General features: G+C 39.8%; 4 protein-coding genes across 7 annotated transcripts in view; 2 read left to right on the top strand and 2 right to left on the bottom strand.

The window, feature by feature from the left end:
• Nucleotides 1-10,555, top strand: part of LOC113208444 (nuclear protein localization protein 4 homolog) — a 12,229-nt gene extending 1,674 nt beyond the window's left edge. For both annotated transcript variants that reach the window (XM_026425434.2, XM_052273553.1), the window contains exons 5-13: nucleotides 142-279; nucleotides 366-489; nucleotides 567-746; nucleotides 830-967; nucleotides 1,058-1,205; nucleotides 1,283-1,443; nucleotides 8,173-8,324; nucleotides 8,409-8,547; nucleotides 8,632-10,555. In XM_026425434.2, the coding sequence (XP_026281219.1) occupies nucleotides 142-279; nucleotides 366-489; nucleotides 567-746; nucleotides 830-967; nucleotides 1,058-1,205; nucleotides 1,283-1,443; nucleotides 8,173-8,324; nucleotides 8,409-8,547; nucleotides 8,632-8,895 (1,444 nt within the window). In that variant the 3' untranslated portion in view covers nucleotides 8,896-10,555. The remainder of the gene's footprint in view (nucleotides 1-141; nucleotides 280-365; nucleotides 490-566; nucleotides 747-829; nucleotides 968-1,057; nucleotides 1,206-1,282; nucleotides 1,444-8,172; nucleotides 8,325-8,408; nucleotides 8,548-8,631) is intronic.
• Nucleotides 1,736-7,218, bottom strand: LOC113208443 (uncharacterized). 2 transcript variants are annotated; one of them, XM_026425433.2, is made up of 6 exons: nucleotides 7,048-7,218; nucleotides 4,850-5,206; nucleotides 4,612-4,779; nucleotides 4,260-4,532; nucleotides 3,345-4,172; nucleotides 1,736-3,269 (listed from the first exon to the last, which is right to left on the bottom strand). In XM_026425433.2, the coding sequence occupies exons 1-6, from the start codon at nucleotides 7,099-7,101 to the stop codon at nucleotides 2,952-2,954; spliced, it is 1,998 nt and encodes a 665-aa protein (XP_026281218.1). In that variant the 5' UTR covers nucleotides 7,102-7,218; the 3' UTR covers nucleotides 1,736-2,951. The 2 variants fall into 2 exon arrangements, with proteins under 2 accessions (XP_026281218.1, XP_026281217.1); XM_026425432.2 differs by lacking the exon at nucleotides 7,048-7,218 and adding an exon at nucleotides 5,887-6,030.
• A 2-nt stretch (nucleotides 10,556-10,557) lies between the features above and the next one.
• On the bottom strand, nucleotides 10,558-14,151 carry LOC113208442 (dynein axonemal assembly factor 5). The gene is made up of 11 exons (XM_026425431.2): nucleotides 13,441-14,151; nucleotides 13,182-13,365; nucleotides 12,967-13,112; nucleotides 12,649-12,881; nucleotides 12,341-12,550; nucleotides 12,102-12,252; nucleotides 11,855-12,016; nucleotides 11,590-11,778; nucleotides 11,223-11,504; nucleotides 10,953-11,144; nucleotides 10,558-10,876 (listed from the first exon to the last, which is right to left on the bottom strand). The coding sequence occupies exons 1-11, from the start codon at nucleotides 14,096-14,098 to the stop codon at nucleotides 10,734-10,736; spliced, it is 2,550 nt and encodes an 849-aa protein (XP_026281216.1). The 5' UTR covers nucleotides 14,099-14,151; the 3' UTR covers nucleotides 10,558-10,733.
• A 217-nt stretch (nucleotides 14,152-14,368) lies between these two features.
• Nucleotides 14,369-21,071, top strand: LOC113208436 (putative RNA-binding protein Luc7-like 1). 2 transcript variants are annotated; one of them, XM_026425413.2, is made up of 8 exons: nucleotides 14,369-14,536; nucleotides 14,903-14,997; nucleotides 18,535-18,633; nucleotides 18,704-18,922; nucleotides 19,022-19,234; nucleotides 19,321-19,682; nucleotides 19,756-19,907; nucleotides 20,042-21,071. In XM_026425413.2, the coding sequence occupies exons 1-8, from the start codon at nucleotides 14,476-14,478 to the stop codon at nucleotides 20,221-20,223; spliced, it is 1,383 nt and encodes a 460-aa protein (XP_026281198.1). In that variant the 5' UTR covers nucleotides 14,369-14,475; the 3' UTR covers nucleotides 20,224-21,071. The 2 variants fall into 2 exon arrangements, with proteins under 2 accessions (XP_026281198.1, XP_026281200.1); XM_026425415.2 differs by lacking the exon at nucleotides 14,369-14,536 and adding an exon at nucleotides 17,145-17,241.
• Nucleotides 21,072-21,315: the final 244 nt, after the last annotated feature.

Below are 21,315 nucleotides of genomic sequence, written 5' to 3'. Positions count from 1 at the left end.
GTCTTAAAAACAGTGCCCAGCATGATTTTATTACAGTTTTCACATCTTCCCTCAGTCTTTCAAAAGTACTTGGAAGAAATTCGATGAGATAAATATTCTTTATTTTTGGGGGGTAGGAATTAATTGACATTAATTTTTTAGTTGTCGTCACGGAGCGAATGCATGCTGTCTACATTGTTCTCCTCTAGAACCATTTGATGAAGCCTATTTGAAGGAGCAAAAAATAAAACACATGTCATTTCATTCATATCTGAGGAAGTTGACTGCTGGTGTTGATAGGTAAAATGTCCTTTGACCAATAAGGACAGATTTTTGAAATCTTTAAAATTTGTGAATCTTGATTAAAAGTTATATTTTATTTTTAGGGGCAAGTTTGTTGCATTGGAAGACATAAGCTGCAGGATCAAATTGGGTTGCAAAGACCATCCTCCATGGCCACGTGGAATTTGCTCTAAATGCCAACCAAATGCTGTGACTTTAAATCGCCAGGTTTGTCATTTTGTGTTTATTTTGAAATTTGCTTTTGGGTTAGTTATGAAATCTACTAATCTTTGTTGTTTATGAAGATCTACCGCCATGTGGACAATGTAATGTTTGAAAACCCACAAATAGTTGAACGCTTTCTGGATTATTGGAGGGTAACTGGTCATCAGAGGATTGGCTTCCTATATGGAACATATGAAATTCATGCAGATGTTCCCCTTGGCATCCGAGCTACTGTGTCTGCCATTTATGAGCCACCGCAGGTAGTACTTCTTAGTCTATTTTAAAATTTCAGGTTCTGCCATGTTGCAGTTTGCAGTTTTCTGAAATAGACACTCATTTTCAGGAAAGCTCCAGGGATTCAGTTTCTTTACTGTTACCTGATGACAAAGAAGAAGTAGTGGATGATGTAGCCAGACAACTTGGTATGTGCAGGATTGGATGGATTTTTACTGATTTAATTGCAGATGTGCAAAAAGGAACCGTAAGTATACATCTATATCCTCTATTCACTCCTAAGTTTCAATGAGGCAGAGGAACTGTCACATGCATGCATTCCCTGGTTTTCTTCTAGGTTCAACATGTGCGTAATATTGAAAGCCACTTTCTCTCTGCCCAAGAGTGCATAATGGCTGGTCACTTTCAGAACCAACATCCAAATCCTTGCCGTTTTTCTCCAGGTGGTTACTTTGGTTCCAAGTTTGCAACTGTTTGTGTAACAGGTAAAGCTTCCTATAATCTGAAGCAAGCATTGTTGTTACTCTGTTTTGTACCATATTAATTTTAATGATATCCACAGGAGACTCAACAAATCAAGTTCACATGGAAGGATATCAAGTCTCCAACCAATGCATGGCCTTGGTTAGAGACGGATGCTTAGTCCCAACGAAAGATGCCTCTGAACTTGGGAGCATTCGGGAGTCAAGTGATAAGCAGTATGTGCCCGATGTTTACTACAAGGTGAGTGAAATTTTTTTAACTTTGATGTTTTTAGGTACGTTGGATTACTGGGTAGAACACTGCACAACTTATTTTCAAATGGTGAAATAGGAACAATATTACAGAGAAAACTGTTCTCCTGTATAATAATTGTAGTGTTAGCTGGAACCATTATCCAGTTAAAAATTAGAAAGTTGCCTTAAACGAATTGTCAGCACTGATTGATGTAGGCTTTTGAACATAAAACATTGATAATGTATGGTGGTTGCTGAAATTTGTTGCACTGATGAGGTTTGGACAAAAATAATGGCAATTTCATGGGGCTTGTTTTATTCTGACCATGGTCTGCATTTTTGTCAGCCTAAAGTACAAAATACCTTTGATTTCTGGACAACATTGGTCTGAATCTTGATGAACAACATGAAACTCACAAATAATAATAACATAATTTCTATGGCAACGAGATCAAATTTATAGTTTAGTAGGGTTGCAACATGAATGCTGGTTTAGTCATAACTCAAGAAAATAATGCTGGTATAATGAGGTCAAAATTCAATAATACAAAATACATAATGTCTTAGAGGCCCTTAACACTAAGGTACAAAGGAAGGAAAAAATTACATTAATTATGGAACTTCTAATCACATACTTTTCCTAGACCAAGATGCTTTCTCTTTTCCACAACACAGAAAGGAAGCCTAAAATGAAATACTTTGTATTACGTGTCGCTTAAAATGTAAAATAGTAAAAAAGTTGTCTTTGTATAATTGAATAGTGGTCGTATATAAAATTAGCATTTGCCCTTAAACAAATTAATTTCTTATGAAGTGATTGAAACAAATTCTCCATTACAAGTTGCTAGGAAGATTGAAGAGCTTGAAAATCGTTGTTATGCTCATTTCATTTATTTTATAATTGTAATTATTGATGGGAATGTAGACAACTTTTCAAAAACAGTAGCAAATTGTTCACATCTAACCTCATTCTTCTCCGCAATTTCACTGGGCTAAAAAAAAATATATTTATCACTATGATGCATGAGCAAATGTTGCTTCAAGGAATGTTACATATAAAATCAAATCCTTCTGTCATTCACACTTCTATTATGAAAGGAAATTGATGCTTAATCATTACTTAAAATATCACAAAAGATTGGAAAGAAACCCCTGTAATAGAGAGGTACATTGTGCAGAAACCTTAAGTACACATTGAATGAAGTATTAAGGCCTAGTTTAAACTATTGAACGGTAATATAGCCACAGTTTCACAGTCTTAAAAACAGTGCCCAGCATGATTTTATTACAGTTTTCACATCTTCCCTCAGTCTTTCAAAAGTACTTGGAAGAAATTCGATGAGATAAATAATCTCCCCTTAAGCTTTTCGTGGGTAAGCAAAATCATGAACGTATTAGAATATCCCCTCTCAAAGATAGCGCTAATGATAGGGAATTATGATTTATCTTTGGAAAAGTTTTGCTTTCAGCAGATTTTTTTTCGCTTTTATCTGAGAAAGACTAGCAGTCCTAGTATCATGTACACTTTCCACATCGCGTAATCGTAATTAGTTTGCAAGGTTTACCTGTCGTGTCTCCAAAACTAGCTATCATGTCCACAATTTCAATACCTTCAACGACATGACCAAAAATGCCGGTGAAAGTAGTGTCTTGCAAAATGATTCGAAATTGAGACCCAACAGATCCGGAGTAATCATTCTTTTTCTGTTGCCTCCGCATACCTACAGCACCGCGTACAGCCTGTAGTCGCGTGTCATCTGGAAAGAAGTATCCTTCTTCGTACACCGATTTTCCGCCCCGTCCTGTGTTGAACTCGTAGTCGCCAGTGATAACCTGAAAATGAAAATATTTTTGCATAAGGATGTACAATAGCTGTGCACATTTCAGTTATGAAGAGAGAAGTCTTACCGATTCCTCTTTCCAGCACTGGAAAAATGAACAATTCTTGTAGGAAGCTTTTCTGTCCGCAGTTGTTAGACGATCAAAATTCCTGCACATCTTAGGGGCAACATCTGGACGAGTTTCGATAATGATTTGCCCCTTGTGAACTCCATTAATACTAATGTGGAAGAAATATCGAGGAGATACGTTGACAGGAGACCTGTTAGGAACCGGTCGGACTGGAGGATGGATTATTGGCGCTAGCATTTCTTCTCTCTCATGAGCGTTAGTTGACTGCATTTGCACAATCTGTGCAGTAGTTGCTGGTGGAGGGGAAAAGTTACTTAAGGAAGAAGGGGTAGATGCATTGTCATCAGTTGGAGTAGTTGGGCGGGAAACTTGGCTATCTACTTCACTATCAAAAGGCACTGAAACAGTTGGCTGAAGAGGATGAGAATACTCAACCTGATGGATGTTTGAATTGTTGAACGGTTCTGAAGATTCAATATCAGGTTGGATCTGGGGGGGAGTTAGAATAGAGGGTGGAGTAGGTTCAACCGGAATTTCGGGTGGGGTAATAACGAGTTGTCTCTGCATGTTATGATTCAGAAGAGCACTGTCAGCAGAAGTTCTCTGGGTTTGATGAACTCGAGAAAATAACTGGGACATGCAGTAATTCGTCAAGAGAAGAATAGGATCTGGGTGGGGCTGCTGCAATGACATTGGCTTAATCTCTTTTTCGTTTGAGAGGATACTTGCAACTGTCTGGCGGAGGGATTCAAAATCGAAAATTCGATCAGAATGACCAATAAGGTCATTTAACTGGCATTGAATTATGTTCTCTTGGCACTTAACCTGGATGTGAATAAAAAACATAAGATAAGAATACTGATAACTCAAAATTGCCATTGAAACTTTCCTTGAAAGAGAATTAATAAATACCTCCAAGCTCTGCTTTTTTAGAAGAATAACCTTAAGTAATTCACGAACTTCAGAGGGACATTTAGACTCCATCAGTGCCTGCTGTATGGGTGGTAATGCATTCCTGATCTCAGCTGACGGATCAACATTCCATTCACTATCTAGGAAAGTCTGCACTTCAGTTGTCAAGGCAGTGCAAGCATCTCGAATCAATATCAAAAACTGGCGCTGACGCTTTGCCAACTGACGAATATTATCATCCATAGATCCCATTACAGTGATCTCATTAAAGGCCTGAAAATAGTAGATTATATTATGACAGCTCATTAATTAAAATTACCTGTAAGTAAGTTCTGATTAGTTATGCTTATACCTCCTTCACTATGCGTTCCTTCGCTTGTTCTAGAGTCCAAATCCTGTGTAACATAGGATCGGAATGCATGGTAGTTTGACACTCTGCACATAGAGATGTTTCACAATCAATGCACCATAGCTGTAGCGGATAGCCTTGGTGACGAGCGCATGATTCATAAGGGCTGGGCTGTAATCAAATCTGCTGGTCATCTAGGTTTCTAGGAGAATTAATGTGATTGATAGAAAAATTAACAAACCTCATGAATTGAAGACCTTCCATTAGGGATGTCACCATTAGTCAATGACGAACCTTCTTTTAATTGCATGTACAGCTTTACCAAAGCCAATTTTGGCTCATTTGTTTCAAGTGCTTGTGGACCCTTTTCTGTGAGTTCTGTCAGCTTCCAGCATAGATCACAGAAAATTTCTCCCAATCTCACAGACGAGCCTTTCGTTGCTTTCCCTAGGCCTGATAAAATGCATTCCAGGCAGAAAGTATGTTTGCAAGTCAAATCTTTTGGCAAGTGCGTTGCATCATCATAAGGAATCTTGCATTGGCCACATAATACAAGCGCTTCAATTTTTGACAGGTTGTCAGGGTCGTAGTCTGGCATCTGTAAGTTAAGATTTGAGCATGGAATTATTTTTCTGCACAATATTGTCATGAGAATTGATTGCTCTTGGTTGTTGCGTAAGTGGGGATTGGGCCACTACAGTCCTGAACTGGTGCTAGTTATCTAGGGGAACATAACCCTACTTCGTTGTGCTGCTGAAACTCATATTTCCCTGTTTAATGTATTCCAAATAGATAAATTTATCACCGTTGATTAGTCAATATTGGCTGTCTACGGATAAATTCTTTAGTACAGTGCCCAAAATTTAGTACTTGATACAATTTTCTGCCACCGTCTGTGTGGCCTGTTGTTCAGATGAGGTTATTGTTACTTGACACCAGATGTCCTCAAGTATGCACATCTTTTAGATGTTCAGAATGGAATTAATTGAATTCGTTTGTCGCGGCGTTACAGATTATAATACGAATTGCGATTTCGAACCCGTGAAAACTTGGGGAATCACTGTGCCTATGAGTAGTAACTGTTATCCTCCCATCATAACACGTGCATATTCTTATTTATATTTTGATTATCTGGCTACTTAGAGGAGCATAGAAGCGCGCATTAGCGTGCGTGGCTTAGAAACCCAAGTGCCGTTATTGCCTCTCGCCTCTAGATTGTTTTCTCGAGAGTCTGCTGGCTACTAGAACTATAGCGGAAAAGTCGTCAACAACCACCACCTTGTTGCTTTGATGACACCGGCTCGGCTCGGGTTCAGTTGCGCCCCAAATGCCACATTTATCTACTTCAGCCTTCCGGGCCGTGTTCGGTGACATTAACGGGCTTTGTGCGTTGCGGTCCGGGCCGACAGCTTCGCGGGACGACTGGCGCGGCGGGCTGGCGCGGACAATGGCGAAGATCACGGCAAACAACAAAACGGCCAAAAGCCTTCGGGCGTCGCGCGGCCGACAACTCAGGTCGCTTCCACCACTCGACTCGACGCTGCGCAGCGCTGCCGCACGATGTGAGGAGATGAGTTGGGGGGGTTTGCGACCGACTCCGACCCGACTGTGCGTGCGTGCGTCGCGTCTCGCGTCAGCAGCGAGAGAGAGCGAGAGGGAAAGAGAAAGGGACGCGAAAGACGGAGAGAGAGCGAGGCGCGCACGCCGAGCACGCACTGCACGAAGCACCCGCAGTCGGTCCGTCGGCCTGCCCGGTGTCTGTTTCGCACTGCTTCGTGGCGGTTGGCGGCTGCGCTCGTCGACGGCGGAGGGCGCGAAAAGGGGGAGGACAAAGCCCTCCTCTGGACCGACTTGGGGTGGCTGCGGGGGCGGGCGGGCGGCCAGGGATAGGGAGGGGGCAGCGTCCCGTCTTTCCCGTCGACAGGAAACGGGGGAAGTACGAGCGTGATCACGGGGTGATGCAGCAGGAGCAGGCGCTTGTGACACTGTTCGAGGCGATTCGCGCGATAGCCCACTTCTTTCGAATGCCGATGCAACGCATTGGGGGACTGGGGGGACGATCGTCGCTGCCCCGGCTGCTCGTGCGTGGCAGTGGCCAGGCAAGGCATTAAAAGCGCGACTCAGCACGGGCTTATCGTGCGGGCTCGTGGGCGCTGGGGCCTGCGGCGGGACAGCTGCCACATCATGAGAGCCATGGGTAGTCGCCACTCCATTGAACCCGGCGGCGACCTGCACTGCAGCTGACAAAGGAGGGAAGGGGGTGGTTTGCCGGTGGTGGTGGTGGGGACACGAAGGGCGGCCCATGGAAGGGGTGGGGGGGTGCGCTGCAAGGGCGTTGGGGAAGGTAAGGGTCGCGCTACGCATAGCCCTTGGAGGCCCTTGTGGGGTAGGGGGGGGGGGGAGCCGGCTGTCACTCGCGGAGCTCGCGGCGACACACACCATGAGGGAGAGCCACGGCAGCGGGATGCACAAGTTTAGCGGTGACGACGCCATGTCGTCGACGACGACGCCCCGACAGCTGTGCTGTGGCGGTGGAGATATGATTGGAGCAGATAGCGTCGATAACGATTGCTTTGTCCAAGGCGTGGTGGCGGCAGGGCTTGCGGGCTGGCGGCGGCCTAGGCGGCGCGGGGGGCGGTCCTGACGGGCCTCGCGGGCAGGCGTCGGGGAGACGCCGCGGGCCGCAGGTGCGCGACACACTGAGCTGAGCGAGGCCCTCGCGCCCCGCGCCCCGGCGCCCTCGCGGCTGCCCCACCTCCCCTGGCCTTCTCGGCACTATACCCGGACCGACTTGCTGTGTGACGCGCGCGTTCCCCGGAGCGGAGCCCGGTCTGGTCACGGGCTCCATGGGGGCGTACACCCCCCCCCCCCCCCCCCCCCCCCCCCCCCCGCCCCCGGAGGGGGGTGGTACAGCGAGGTACAACACCGCGAGGTCGGAGCGGGGGTGGGCCGACGGCTGCCGACAGCCGGAGCACGCTGGCAGGAAGAGCAACAATCATGTCGCGACAGCCGATCAATAATCTATGCCTCCCCTCTACACTGTCAGTGAAAACTGTCCCAACTCGAATGGTACTTCATGTCTCCTCTAATAACGTTAGGTGCCTATTGGGAGGCACCGATCAGAAAGACCATGTCTAATACTCGTCTAAATGGTCACCTTAGACGTGTATTGGACATGACCTTTCTGGTGGGGGGGGGGTCATGAGGTGTTCGTTTGCACTGATGGCACTTACTGAGGCGCTTGATGGTAGGCAACTTAACTTGCACTGCTATTCCCCTGAACATATCCATAGGCATATTGTGCGGCATGGCCCGCCATCCCCCAGGGGTGATCTTCCCCCTCGTGTTGGATCCTGGACACGCAGTCGCAAGCAGGCGTCTAGGGCACGCCAGTACAAATATTACACCTAGATGAGCCCCATGACAAATTATTTTTGTTTAGCAAACAGATTGTTTCAGGCGTTATCATTTCAATGCTTTTCAACATACGTTGAGCTATAACACTGGGGAAACAAATTATAAATCAATAAAAGCAATTGTAATTTTTTTATTATTTTTTTGTAGGAGAAGGACAACTATGGAAATGAAGTTCCCCGTTTGGCAAGACCACTGCCCGTAGAATATCTCCTGGTTGATGTTCCTGCATCTACACCTTTAGTGCCCCAGTACAAATTCCACGTTGACTCGTCTATCAGCCAGTTCCCTGTTGAAAACAGGTATTATATTTGTTCTTTTCTATTAATTGTGGGACATTCATGCCCTTTCTTGTAATTATATATGTTTCATCTATTTTATTCCAGAATGGTTCAGGGCCATTTACAAGATTTTGGTACTTTGAGTAGTTATATGCGCCAGTTTACTGAGGATCAGTTCCTGCTTGCCATGTCGGACTTCCATGTTCTGTTGTATATTGCAACTATGGACATGCTTCCCTTGAGGGTAAGAGTTGAAAAGTTACTATAGTAATTTGTGTTAAGCAAAATCTTAATACTTAACAATCTATTTCTGTGCTCATATTTTCAGGAACATATGGCTCCCCTGTTGGAAGCTGTGCGAACAGGAAACAGTGCTTTAGCTTCAGAATGGCGTCATTCTGAACAGTGGGGAACTGTTGAACAATTAATTGCGGCCACTGAGGTATCAAGTGCCTCTGGTTCTCATTCGCTTGATCATCATGGAGCTAGTGGATCGGGTCTCGGAGGTGGTGCAAAATGGACATGTCCTCACTGCACATTCATAAATGCGCCACATCTGTCATCCTGTGAAATGTGCAATTTACCTAGATAAAATGGAAGCCTTGACAATCGGCTGTGGACTGAATGGATCCTGATTTCTTTGTTCTACTCTCATCTCTTTTGTACATAAAATATCTAAATTAAAATCTCTTTGATAGGAAAATTAAATAAAGATATTCATGATAATAAAACAGGATATTTTAGGAAGGGTATAAAAGCACGGGTTCAATTGCCTGTCACTCTGGAGGCTTTTATGTCTTACAATTATTATTTTGTTTGGTCTTTTCACATAGTAGGGTTGATCATTGGTCTTTTTTGCCCACTTATTTTAGAACATCAAAATTTTCAGACAATACATCCGGGATTGAATTTAATTTAATGTATTTCTTATAGGTTTTCAATGACATCACATCTGTAGTCGTACATGATTTTATTTTTTTGTGAATGTAGAATCATTGGTTTGTCCTGTGACTAAATGCTACGATTGTTCAATATTGTGAATTTCTTGTACCTACTTGGCATCAAACCGACCTTGCTCACTTCTCATGGTTTTGTAATATGTCACAATAATCAATTTTCAGTTAGTGGTTGGTAATGTATGTGTGTCAGTTTTACAGTTTAGGGGTGTGGCTTCTCTCTTTATGAGCAGAAGATGTAAATTATCAATATTTTGGGGGAGATTGTTAACAGGTTTTGCCTAGCAGATATTATGAATGAGATTTTTACAAGGAAATATTTTTTATTGCAGTTCAGAAATGTCTAATCACCATCCAATCATTGGGAAACTTGTTATTTTAAAAGTTGATTCATATTTAACTAAAAAAAAAAATTGTATGTAACAGTTTTTTGTATTCCTTACATAATTTTCCAGCTTGCATGAAAATGTTCAAGCCAAATTAGTGTGGAATTCAACAAGTGAAGTCACTCTTCTTTTGAAAAGACTTAACTGTGATTAGTGGATGGATGTTTCCTAACAAACTCCTCTTTTAAGGCAAAATAATGCAAGACTGAAGAAATGAAGGGTGACACTTCTTTTTAGATGTTGCTCCAAATTTCCTGTTGTGGAAAGGGATGTTAGTATAAATTCATTGCATCTGTGTGGATTTTGTACCACTCTATTTCCTACAAGTATTGGATAATGATTAACAAGCTGTCAATAAACTACAATTTGGTACCTTTACATGTCACATAATCAAAGATTCCACTGAATTAAAATCATTTCTCTCTCTTTAACTGAAAGCCCTATCAAGGGACCAAATTCTCTCCAGTGAAATAAAACTCTCTGATGAAATTTAAAATTCGACAACCACTATGCAAAAGACTTTTGAAAGTGTTAATGAACTGTGGCTCTAGTATTATGAGCTATCATCTCTGACTCACTGCCAGATACTTGCTGTGAGAAAAGTTGTATAATTTTTTTTTAAACTGTACATAGATTTTGATACAAAATGTAGAATTTCAGTGTAATAATTTGTACATTGAGGATACAGATGGCGTAAAATTTTATTCAGAGTGAGGGCTGGGAAGTTGTTTTGTTCTTGTTAAGCTTATTAAGAAATAGCATGATGTGTTTTCCAAAGATTATGGAATCTATGTATTACTGTGCTGTAAGTTAATTGATAATTGATCATTATCTTTAAAAGGGGGAAGAAAGTACATCCGAGCAAGCGCACTCTGTACAGTTTCATAAATAAAGAGAACCTCACCCACTGTGTGCTGTTTCTTACCATTTTCTTTAAATTTATTGATCCATCAAATATTATTTGGTGGAGAGTTGATACATCACAGATTATTTTTAAAAGGTCTACAAACTTTGATAGTGCAAAAAGAATACACAATTTTATCAATATGTTACAAAAGTAGTAATGTAGTTTTAAACCAGTAAGGAATTCAGTTCATCTTCAACACATGAGCGCTGTCAATGTATGAAGACAGTTCTTGGCAAGCCGTCTGATTTCTAAAACTTGATTTTGCTGTATTAAGTTTATCTGAGAGATAAATTGGCTTCAGAAATGATATTTCTTTTAATACTTCTAAAATGTTAGAAAATTATATGTTAAAACAATGAAACCTTAAAAAGCACTAGTTGGACAAAGAAGGTTTACCCACCGAGCACCAAGGCACCAAACTGGACAGAAGGGTCATCAAGATGAACAAGGAGAGTAGAATACAAAGCTTCTATGTGTGCAGATGAACATTCAATGTTGTAATCATCTGGGAGGGTTATAAACAAATTTTTCAGAACACCTAGTGCAGTGGTTCTTACATCATCATCAACATCATCAAGGCGTTTCATGACCACTGAAAGATTAGAAAGTATCAATTAGAAGTACATTCTTAGCAAGGTGAGGTAGTAGAGTTAGGAATTTAAGAACTCACCAGGGTAAATTTTGTGCACATGCTCAGACCTTAGTTTACTCATTTTTTGTGCTGCACATATAATGTGGCACAAGGAATGACAAGAGTATAATCGAGACTTTTTGGCAGAATCCTCAACTAGTGTCAAGACAATAGGAGTCAAACTATCCACAAGATATTCCGTTGTTTCTTCATTTCTTACCCCATGTGTTTGAAGGATTGACAACAGACAAGACACAGTTATTGTCCTTAAAGCCTCTGCAGTACGTCCAGCTTTCCACACCAGGTTGGGAGCGATTACACCTTAACAGGATTTTGACTCATAACATACAATCAAAAGAAAACAGCAACAATTGAAAAAAAAAAAACTGCATATGACTTTCAGTACCTTTTATGATAGATAAAAGGAATGGATCCATCACAGGAGTATCAATGCAGTGTGTGTTATCTGCATTCTGCAAGATTATTGCAACACTTGTTAATAATTTTAATTTCATTTCAGCATCCTGGTTTTCAGGTTTTAAGCTTGCTGTTAGTGTTGGAATCATTAGATCAAGATTAGCACTTATGGCAGGACCTGAGAAAACAAAACAAAACAGTTATTACAGTGTCAGACTGACTGACAGCAGAAATTCACTTTGACAGACAGGTACCTGAATTCAACATCAAAGTCTGAAAAATTTGTCTCTCGGGGCAGTGAACTGTCCACAACTCAGGAGATGAACTAACATCCAGGAGTAGTGGGCGCATGAACTTTTTGTACAGATCAGATACTTTTTCTAGATCTTCAAGTGTTTTCAAATTGCTTAGCGTACCTTTTTTTAACAGATATTAAGTATGATAATTATAAAAATCAATTATTAAAAGATAAAATAATTACTTTTTAAAAGAAGTAGGCACCTTGGGCAAATTTTTGTACATCATCTGAAGCGGCAAGGGCTAGGGCAGTTGAAAGGACATTAAATATTTGTTGAGAAACAACAACACTGTCTTTTCCACACACACTCAGAATAGACTGGCAGCATTTCACAAGCTGTGTTTGGTAAACAGCCTAGGTGTAAAAAGGAACAAATAGAATGACAAAAGTATTTGGTCCAACAATTTTCAAATAAAAAGTACAAAAAATAAATAAAAGGTACCTCTCTAGAACGGCAAATGGAGGGTTGTTGAAGAAAATCTGCAACAGTTTTTATAGAGCTCAAGAGTAATGTTGATTCACTACCACTCATGAGTGAAGCCAAAACCCTCAGATGTCCTTGGTGGCAGGAATCCTCCATGATTGGATGTATTAAAGCCCAGTAATTTGTTGGCGGTATAAAATAACCCATAAGGTGAGATGCTCTTTCAATCTGTAAAATAATGTAACTTATTCACAGTCATTGGATACAGTTACAATTTCGAAAACAGGAAGAGAAGATTGGAGAGGGGTATTTTTGTGGATACTTACATTATTTACAACTCTTGCATCTTCATCATTGCAGGCTCGGTACATTCCAAGGAGTAGTTGCTCTACATACTGATGTAAATCTCTTTCTGCATTTACAACTATAACACAAAGTAGCTGAGAAGATTTAATGCGAACATCAACAAGCCAATCCTCAAGTTCACGAACAAGAGCAGATGCAATTTTATGAAGATTTCTTTTAACAAGGGTGCGACAACCAATATTTGGCCTTCTCACTGAAAATTAAACATAAGAAATAATAATAATTAGTGGAGTTGTTATTAAATATAAGAAATCACAAACCCACTGTTTCTCCCTTACAGTTCAGTGGGTAATGTTGAGGCTGAGCATCTAAAAAATCAAGTTTGTCTTTAATATCATCTTCATTTTCCTTGGCCCATTGTTCACCTGCCTCACTCCAAAGAGTCCATGCTTTTTCTTGAATTTCAGGAGATTGGTCATTTAGACTGGAACAAGGTAAACATCTTACTGAGCTGAAAAGATAAAGAGGCACTGAAGAAACTTAATAGAATTACCTTGTTAAAATGAGAGGAATCATTACGTAAAAATAGGAATATCGGTCTGGCAAATTAATAAGCCAATCACCAATTGTTTGAGTTACAGCATCTCTAACTTGTGGAGCCTGATCAAATAACCTTTCAGCAAGTGGGCCTGAGGCATCCTTGATGGACTTATTGTTCCCAAAGCGAACAACAGTACCTGAAACAATATACAATTACACAAAACTAAAAATATTCACATATGCCCATGTAAAATGACAGCTCACAAACTGACCAAGGGCATGTATGGCAGTTACTCTAACTCTGTACTGCTGATGAGTCAAAATTTGGATGAGTGGTTTAACAAGAGATTCGGACTGCATGTGAAAATTCTCTGGGATTGCAGTTGCTAGTGAGCGCGCACATTCACAACTCTCTTTTTTAATTTTAGGGAATGGGTCGAGGATTGCCTTTTTTAAAATTATGATAAGTTCATTGAAAAAAGGGGAAATTTCTTTGGGGAAACGCTTGATAAGGCCATGAAGCAGTTCAACAAGGACGTATCTAACTTCTTCAGAGGTTTCAATAACTTCGTCCGAACCTAACCTTGAAGTGAGAACCGGCATGACCAATGCGCAATTGTATTTGACATGGACATTCTCTGATAAAAGATCTTTCAAAAGGTTTACTGAAGACTCTCTGCAAGCCTCAGATTGATCACTAAAACACTTTATGATCGATTTAAAGATATCATCATGCTCTTGCATGAGCTGGGGATACGACTTGCACAGAGGAAATATATGGCTACGAAGTTCATCAAGAGCTGATTTTCTTTTCTTCTTGTCTTCACTTTGAAGGCAGTTTATATTTTTCTGCAAGAGTGCAATGTCAATGACAGAATCTCCTTGAGCGGACATGTTCGGCTGCTTTACAAAATGTGTTTCAGACGACATTTGTAAACAAGCATTGTTGTTGTGACATCCAGTCACGTGACTTTTAGCATTTTAACCAACCAAACAAAAAAAAATAAAGTGGACAAAATTTTTCAGGCCAGTGTCAAGAAGATGTTTGTCTTGTCGAGAAAAGGGAGGCTATCATTGCGCTTGAAATAAGTAGTACGCAACATAGAAATTGACACGTTCAAAAGTATCTATCCCATGTATTACGCAGTTGGCAACAGTCTATTTTGCTTTTCTTCTTCCTTTCTTCCTGTTTTGTTTGTGCAGTGCATCTTTTTTTCCATCAATATCCCGGCCGCCATCTTCCTTACGTGTTATGGTCGGTGGAGACGAAATATCTTCTGGAAATTTTGTCTCCCACACCAACCAAGATGACTGCTCACGATCAAATGAAGGCGATGCTGGACCAATTAATGGGCACAGGAAGAAATGGTAAGTACATTGAATATGAATTTGTTTGAACGCTTTACTCTGAAAGGTTGATCATCAGTCGTTCATAGGTTACCTTTTAGCTCCCCTTTTTATTATGAGTACAATTCATATATAAGCTACACCCTTACATACCTATGCCTGTAATGTTTTATTTCTGAACACATCTTTGATTCTACTCTGGGTTTAAACCTTTCAACTTTGTTTCCGAGTGGTTAGAGCCGTATTAACTACCACACGCACGCACCGATTTTCCATAGCATTGCCCAGGCTATTTATTGTGAATGAACTGCATTTAAATAGATTCTCAGCTCATATATTAGAGAAACTTTTTTTTTTATTTGATTTTACCCTCTGCATCTTTTCCAGGTGAAAACAGTAAATATCAAGTGAAATTCACCGATACCAAGGTGTGCAAGAGCTTCCTTCTCGCTTGCTGCCCTCATGAAATCTTATCTTCTACGGTAGGTTTACTCTGTTTTCTCTGGTAATATATATTTATATTAGAGCAAGGAACATGGTGTTTTAGTCAGATCTTTTGGCAGAAATTCATGCCTTGTGAATTTTACTTTAATCCTAACATGCCTTTGTGCAATTTCTCAACCAACTCATGTTGACAACAAAATGCCATGTTCTTGTGCCCATTTGGGCTGGCAAGACAGTGTGAGAATGCTACTATCAGGAGATATAAATTTTTGTTCCCAAGCTGAGAATGATGTTCAGAATATTTATATATTCTGCATTGTAATAAAAATTTTGAAGAACCACTATAGATCTAACTGCTTTCCAGAATGTAGATTAATGTGTCAGGCATTAATACCCACAAATATTTGACCTTGATATTTGCTGCATTCTCTCAAATCTATATCTCACTTCTAACTATTTAATCTCCTTTCAAGTTTTATTGCACAATTCACATCTCATTAAATTGCTAAGAAAAAAACACTTGTGCATGGTGAGAGAAAGTTTATGGGACAGTTGTTCAAATTGTATTTTGGTGTAAAGAAGTGATGTCTTTCCTCCCTTAGTATATTATTTAATAACTGGTAGTGCAGCATTGTATTTCAACTCTATTTTGTTATTTGTTAAATTTTAGAATATTCACAAATTTTTACAAAGCTTAAAACTTGTCAACTTTTAACTTCTTCACAATAGAAAAAGAAATTCCTTTTGCTGCATTTCTTTTAAGCTGTAATCTTTATTGGAATACATTTACAAAAATCTCTTCACTGTTTTCAGAAACAGTGATTATAGGATACTGATGTGCTTAAAGAGGTCTGTAAGTACTCAGCATTGCTAAATTGATTTCAGTATAGATTTCCAATTATGAGCATCGCTCAATACCATGCTCCTGACTATTTTGGTACGTATCATGTCCTTAAGACCAAACATCTGGCCTTCATGGTACGTATCATACGACAACATCTACCAACTAAGGACAACAGACTCATATTCTTAAAAATCTGGGGTTTACAAAATACCAAGTACATGGCAGCTTGTGGTTCAAATATTTTCCAATCTAGTAAATCTAGTTGCTATGTAGATATTTATAGGAATGTGGTTGCATTTTTACCTTTAAAGAGGGTTACATTTAAAGGTTTTTATAACATTTGGTAAGTAAATTTTCCTGTACGGAGAAAAGCAAGGTACGGAAAGGTTGCTTACAGCTGATTGCAGTCTCATCTTTCGTAAGTGTCTACTGTGTCCCATTTTCCTTGTGATGAAGATGCTGCTGCATTAATAGCTTTTGCTACTTGATCAATCTTTACCGACAGCTCTAATTTTCCATCACATTTTGCTTGTACTGAAGTAATACATTTGATTAATTGTTCACAAAGGGGTCGCACAGTGAACTGTAATTTAATTTACTGTCTGTACAGTGAGTTTTGGGTTGTCCTTGCCATGCAGCTGCAATTTTCATCAATTAATGTCTTCCAAATGTCTGTGTTTTGTAAGCTCTGGAAGTGAAATTGATGAACATTTCTTCAGTTGCTTAATAACATCTATTGCCTAAAGTCACGTTCAGGTTGTTCAAGAGGTTATTCAGCCTCTACTGTTCTGAAGTGCCTGCGCCCCTGCAATGGTTATTATACAGTCTTCTTCTCTGCACATTGTCTAACCTACCAATTACACGTCAACCTTATTTCTTTGTACCTGTAAATGAAACTTGAAGCTATCAAGCCTGATGGTGAGGTGCCCTTATGGTCGTCTATTTGTAAGTAAAATAAATTGCATGGTCTTTTGTAGCTCTGGTAAGATGCTGGGAAAAGGGAAACCAATCCACTGTGAGTATAACTTTTTTAACAATGGTCTACAAACTCTGAATGATTGGGGAACATCAAAGGATCGGTGATGTACCTAGAATATTTCTAAATTTTTGCATTGAATGATCTCCTGTAGTGGTTCAGCCTTGACATCCAACTTTCCATTTCATTTTTCTTCGATGAGTTTTGTTTAGAAGTCTTGTTTTGTAGCCTCTATCCAAATTAAATTATTTGATTTCAAGGCAAACCTGATCAGGACTACTCAAAATGTTACATAATGTCACATGTAATTTGTTGAGTTGAAAGAGGCGCAACTCACATACAAAACTGGTTTCTTTTACCCTCAGGGCTTTAAAAATGAAAGCATTTTGACTGAGCCATCGTAATTAGAGGGGTTATGACACCACCGTCTTCATGCCAAGTGCCGCTCTAGAAGATGCGTCTGTAAGTTGCTATATCTGACCATGTTGAAACCTTTTCTTACTCTTATCTGAGGAGCCACGTTTCTTCCAAAATTGATGAAATTATCATATTTTGCTCGTACAATTTGATGTGAAATGATCTTTGTACTCAAAGTTCTCCGTTTGAGGGTAGCATGGTGCTTCACATTGTTGATTTGATAGAATTAGTTTTATTTCAGGATTACGTCTTATTTTTTTTAAAAGAAAGAAACGACTTTGAAAAGTGACTCCTCAGACTCATGCCAATTTCCTAATTTGCCCCTTATCTAGGTCATGGAGAAGGCTTCTGAGGAACCTTCAATTTTCATTCTGTTAGTTTTTAACAATTCAGTGATGCTTGTTGAATGATGAAGAGCCTTCTACACAGGTTTTTTACTATCTTCAAAAGCTTATGTTGGCGTTGAAGGACTGCGTTGATGTTTTGGGGTTGATGCTAGTAAGAATGATGAAGGTTTTCGAATCAAGATACATTTTCTTGCCTCTTCCACCAATACTAAGAGGTGCTACAAAACCAACACATATGCCCTGATTTTTGCACTGTGTTTTCTTGTTCTGCATTATCTGGATTTGTATTGGATAAAGGAATGACTTTGTCTAGTTTGTTTAATTTTAAATCAGAGACGCAGGTATTGTTTCCACATCTGATTCGATCATAGGTTGAAAGTGTTTATTCTTCTTCTTTGTTACACAAGAAGTTTTTCTTGTTCTTAGACAACAATTCAGCTTTGTGGCAATCCTGATCATGAAATTTTTGCTAATACCAATAATTTATGCCACTGTTGAATTGTTAACTTGAGCTATGGAGTGTTTGTGGCTGAAGCAAGAGGGGAAGTTTCTGGCTGTCACGTTGGTCTTAGTTTTAGTTAGGTGTCTACAGTTGTTCTGAACTTCAATCAAGTGCAGAATTAGAATTATTACATTGGCTATGGATTTTATGACTGCTTCAAGTGAAAATATTGGTCTGTTGAATTTTCTATAGCTATATTCTCATTTTGTCTACCTCTCTCAGGAGAAATATCACCTTCATTTTCTCTCTTTTTTTCACTTTTTTTAATCCATCACTTTAAGAATGCTTACTATGTACTCCTGTTCTTTAATTTTATTCTCCTTACCCTCTCTTTGGATATTGAGAAAGCTTTAGTTTATGGAAGGGTAAAAGTAGTCTGCTCACCAACTTTTGTGCTTTTCACCATTGTAAGCCATCCAGGAATGGTCTGTAAATCATAAGGTTTTCTAAACTATTCAAGGTTTTCTCACTGGCGTTTTTATGTTGCAGCGAATGGACCTCGGAGAATGTCCCAAAATTCACGATCTCGCACTTCGCGCAGATTATGAACAAGCCAGCAAGAAAAGGGACTACTACTATGACATTGATGTAAGTTTTATCTCTGTTTATGTCTGCATTTAATTTAATGTCTCTTTAATTAATTATATTCTCTTTCTAGGCAATGGAACATCTACAATCTTTTATTGCTGACTGTGACCATCGTACAGACTTAGCAAAGCAAAGGCTTCTTGAAACTCAAGAAGTACTGTCTGCTGAAGTTGCTGCTAAAGCAAACAAAGTACATGAGCTTGCTGAACAGATTGGTAAAAAACTGGCCAAAGCAGAAATGCTTGGGGCTGAAGGTCTGGTGGATGAGAGCATGAAACTCATGGAAGAGGTAAAGTTCTGTTTGACTTTTGTTTCACTTGCATTGCATAAATAATTATATCTGTTATAAGTAGAAAAATTTAATCCAACCAACTTTTTAAAAAATTAGATTGAAGACCTTCGTAAAAAGAAAGCTGCAGCAGAATTGGAGTACCGTAATTCAATGCCTGCCTCGAGTTATCAGCAACAGAAATTAAGAGTGTGTGAAGTCTGTTCAGCATATCTTGGTATTCATGACAATGACAGACGATTGGCTGATCATTTTGGTGGCAAGCTTCATCTTGGGTTTATCAAAATTCGGGAAAAGCTTGCTCAGCTACAGGTGAGTAAGAATTTTTCAGGTATAATCCATGTTCTCTGTACATTGGAAATAATGTTCACACCGTTTTCCTTTTGTATCATTTCAAGGCAACTGTTGAAGAGCGCAAGAACCAGCGACGGAATGACGGAAGAGGCGACAGAGACCGTGACAGAGAAAGAGAGGACAGAGACAGAATGAGAGATCGCGGTGATCGGAACAGGGACAGAGATCGTGACCGCGACCGTGATCGCGACCGTGAGCGGGACCGGGACCGTGACCGTTACAGGGAACGTGACAGGGACAGGGACCGCGACCGCGATAGACGGGACAACAGAGATAGGGACAGGGATCGTGAGAGGGACAGGGACCGTGATAGGGACAGAGAACGAGGCAAGCGCAGTCCCAGTGACAGTCGTAGTGAGAGTGGAAGGAGCAAGCGCCGAAGGACACGTTCGCGCAGCAATTCCAGGTGTGTATCAATTTAACTGTTGTAAAGAAATTGCTTGACTTCTTTCCACTCATTGACGTGCATTTTCTTTTAGGTCCCACCGATCAAGAAGTAGGAGCCGTAGTAGACAATCCCATTCCACCAGACGTCGATCCCGAGAAAAGGATGACAGTCATCACTCATCATCTCGTGGTGACAGATACAAGAGAGATCGGTCTCATGAGAGGAAAGATAAGCGAGAGGAAGGTGAGTTACTACAGTTATTTTATAAGTCAGTGGTTAAAGTGTAACCCTGTGGGTTTTAGTTTTAATTTCCTTTCCAGTTATTTCATAATTCCTCTCACTGCAGAAATAAATGTGATTTTTGCTTTTTAATCCAGACCGTCCTAAACCTATTCCTGAAGAAACTGAGCCAGCATCATCACCAAGAAAAACTGAAGAAGCAACCAATGGAACATTGACTGGGAAAGAAGAAACACCAGCAATTAAAGAGAAAAGCGGTGAATTAAATGATGATACAAGTGAAAAAGAAGAGGGAGAATTAGGAAACAAGAGTGAATGAGTATTTTAATTTGATTTATAAATTTTGAATCTAGGTGAGGAAAATACTGTTTTAAGATTTTAGTTGGAGTAAAATTTGCAGAACCACCTTATCAAAGGTCATTACTTACCAAGGAAAGTATATCATTTAAGCCACTGAACCAAGGTATCTTACTTATTTCACTAAATGCGGCAGGTCCGCATGCTGGGTTTTGGACTGGAGTGATCACCTCTAGAAATTCAAGGCCTTACACTACCTACTTGTATGTATCGTTCAATAAATGTACTAACACTGACAAGTCTCCTCTGAGCTTGACTTGACATCTACCAATGGCTTGCTATGTCGTGCCCAGTAGCTCTTTGTGCTCTTCTTTTTTTTTTCATTGTCATTTTTGGTACAATATAGGCTGTGACCACTGTAATTCACATCATACTGTCAATGTTACTCTACGTGTCCTATCACGCATATTATTACTGATTATACTTGAATACCTGCGTGTGAATGTTTGTGAGTATGCGCTAGTGCTTGTACTTGTTAGCACTTTGATTAATCCTTGGTTAGGCTGATTCCTTATATCGGCTTTCCCTCCCAAGCATATGATTTCTTCCTCACTGGTGTGATTTTTCTCTTCCATTTTGATGAAACTTTGAGTTATAAATGTAACCTTTGATAAAACGGTGAAGCACTTTTCCTTCTGTTCACAAAGCACTTTTTTGTTATCTTCTCAATTTTAAAGTAGCCAAAGTTCTACGTACCCAAAGGCTCTTGGTCTAATGTTTGTAGATCATTTTTTGTGTTGTACCTACCTGTCATCCGTAAACATCTTTTGTATTTAAGATGCCTTATGAAATAAAGATAAACAAAACATTTCTGACTGTATTTTTCATATTCCTTATTACTTAATTCTGGCACTGATAATCTTTAAAATATACAACAAAAATAACAAAAATATTTTTTCAAAGTATCGTGTGATAGTCTCCAATTAAAAACAAGGTACAACATGGTGTTTTTAATTTTCAGAATTTATCTGAAATAAACAGTTTTGAACACCTTGAGCCCTGTTTCAATAAACTTGAGAATCTCAAGCAATAAATAAAAACGGACCATGGTGGA

This window comes from Frankliniella occidentalis, unplaced genomic scaffold (assembly GCF_000697945.3).
Source record: "Frankliniella occidentalis isolate FOCC.00 unplaced genomic scaffold, Focc_3.1 Scaffold282, whole genome shotgun sequence".
NCBI classification, from domain to species: domain Eukaryota; kingdom Metazoa; phylum Arthropoda; class Insecta; order Thysanoptera; family Thripidae; genus Frankliniella; species Frankliniella occidentalis.
The sequence above is the reverse complement of the archived record's forward strand: the minus strand, read 5'-3'. Positions and strand labels throughout refer to the sequence as shown.

Coding starts and splice junctions, on each gene's coding strand:
- LOC113208443 (XM_026425432.2), bottom strand. CDS start 5,982: ATGTCACCGAACACGGCCCGGAAGGCTGAAGTAGATAAATGTGGCATT. Junction 5,207..5,886: donor GGTGTCATCAAAGCAACAAG/GTGGTGGTTGTT, acceptor CTTAACTTACAG/ATGCCAGACTACGACCCTGA. Junction 3,270..3,344: donor AGTGCTGGAAAGAGGAATCG/GTAAGACTTCTC, acceptor TTTCATTTTCAG/GTTATCACTGGCGACTACGA.
- LOC113208442 (XM_026425431.2), bottom strand. CDS start 14,098: ATGTCGTCTGAAACACATTTTGTAAAGCAGCCGAACATGTCCGCTCAA. Junction 12,882..12,966: donor TCAACATTACCCACTGAACT/GTAAGGGAGAAA, acceptor TTTAATTTTCAG/TGAGAAGGCCAAATATTGGT. Junction 12,253..12,340: donor CCATTTGCCGTTCTAGAGAG/GTACCTTTTATT, acceptor TTTTACACCTAG/GCTGTTTACCAAACACAGCT.
- LOC113208436 (XM_026425413.2), top strand. CDS start 14,476: ATGACTGCTCACGATCAAATGAAGGCGATGCTGGACCAATTAATGGGC. Junction 18,634..18,703: donor ACTACTACTATGACATTGAT/GTAAGTTTTATC, acceptor TTCTCTTTCTAG/GCAATGGAACATCTACAATC. Junction 19,235..19,320: donor AAAAGCTTGCTCAGCTACAG/GTGAGTAAGAAT, acceptor TATCATTTCAAG/GCAACTGTTGAAGAGCGCAA.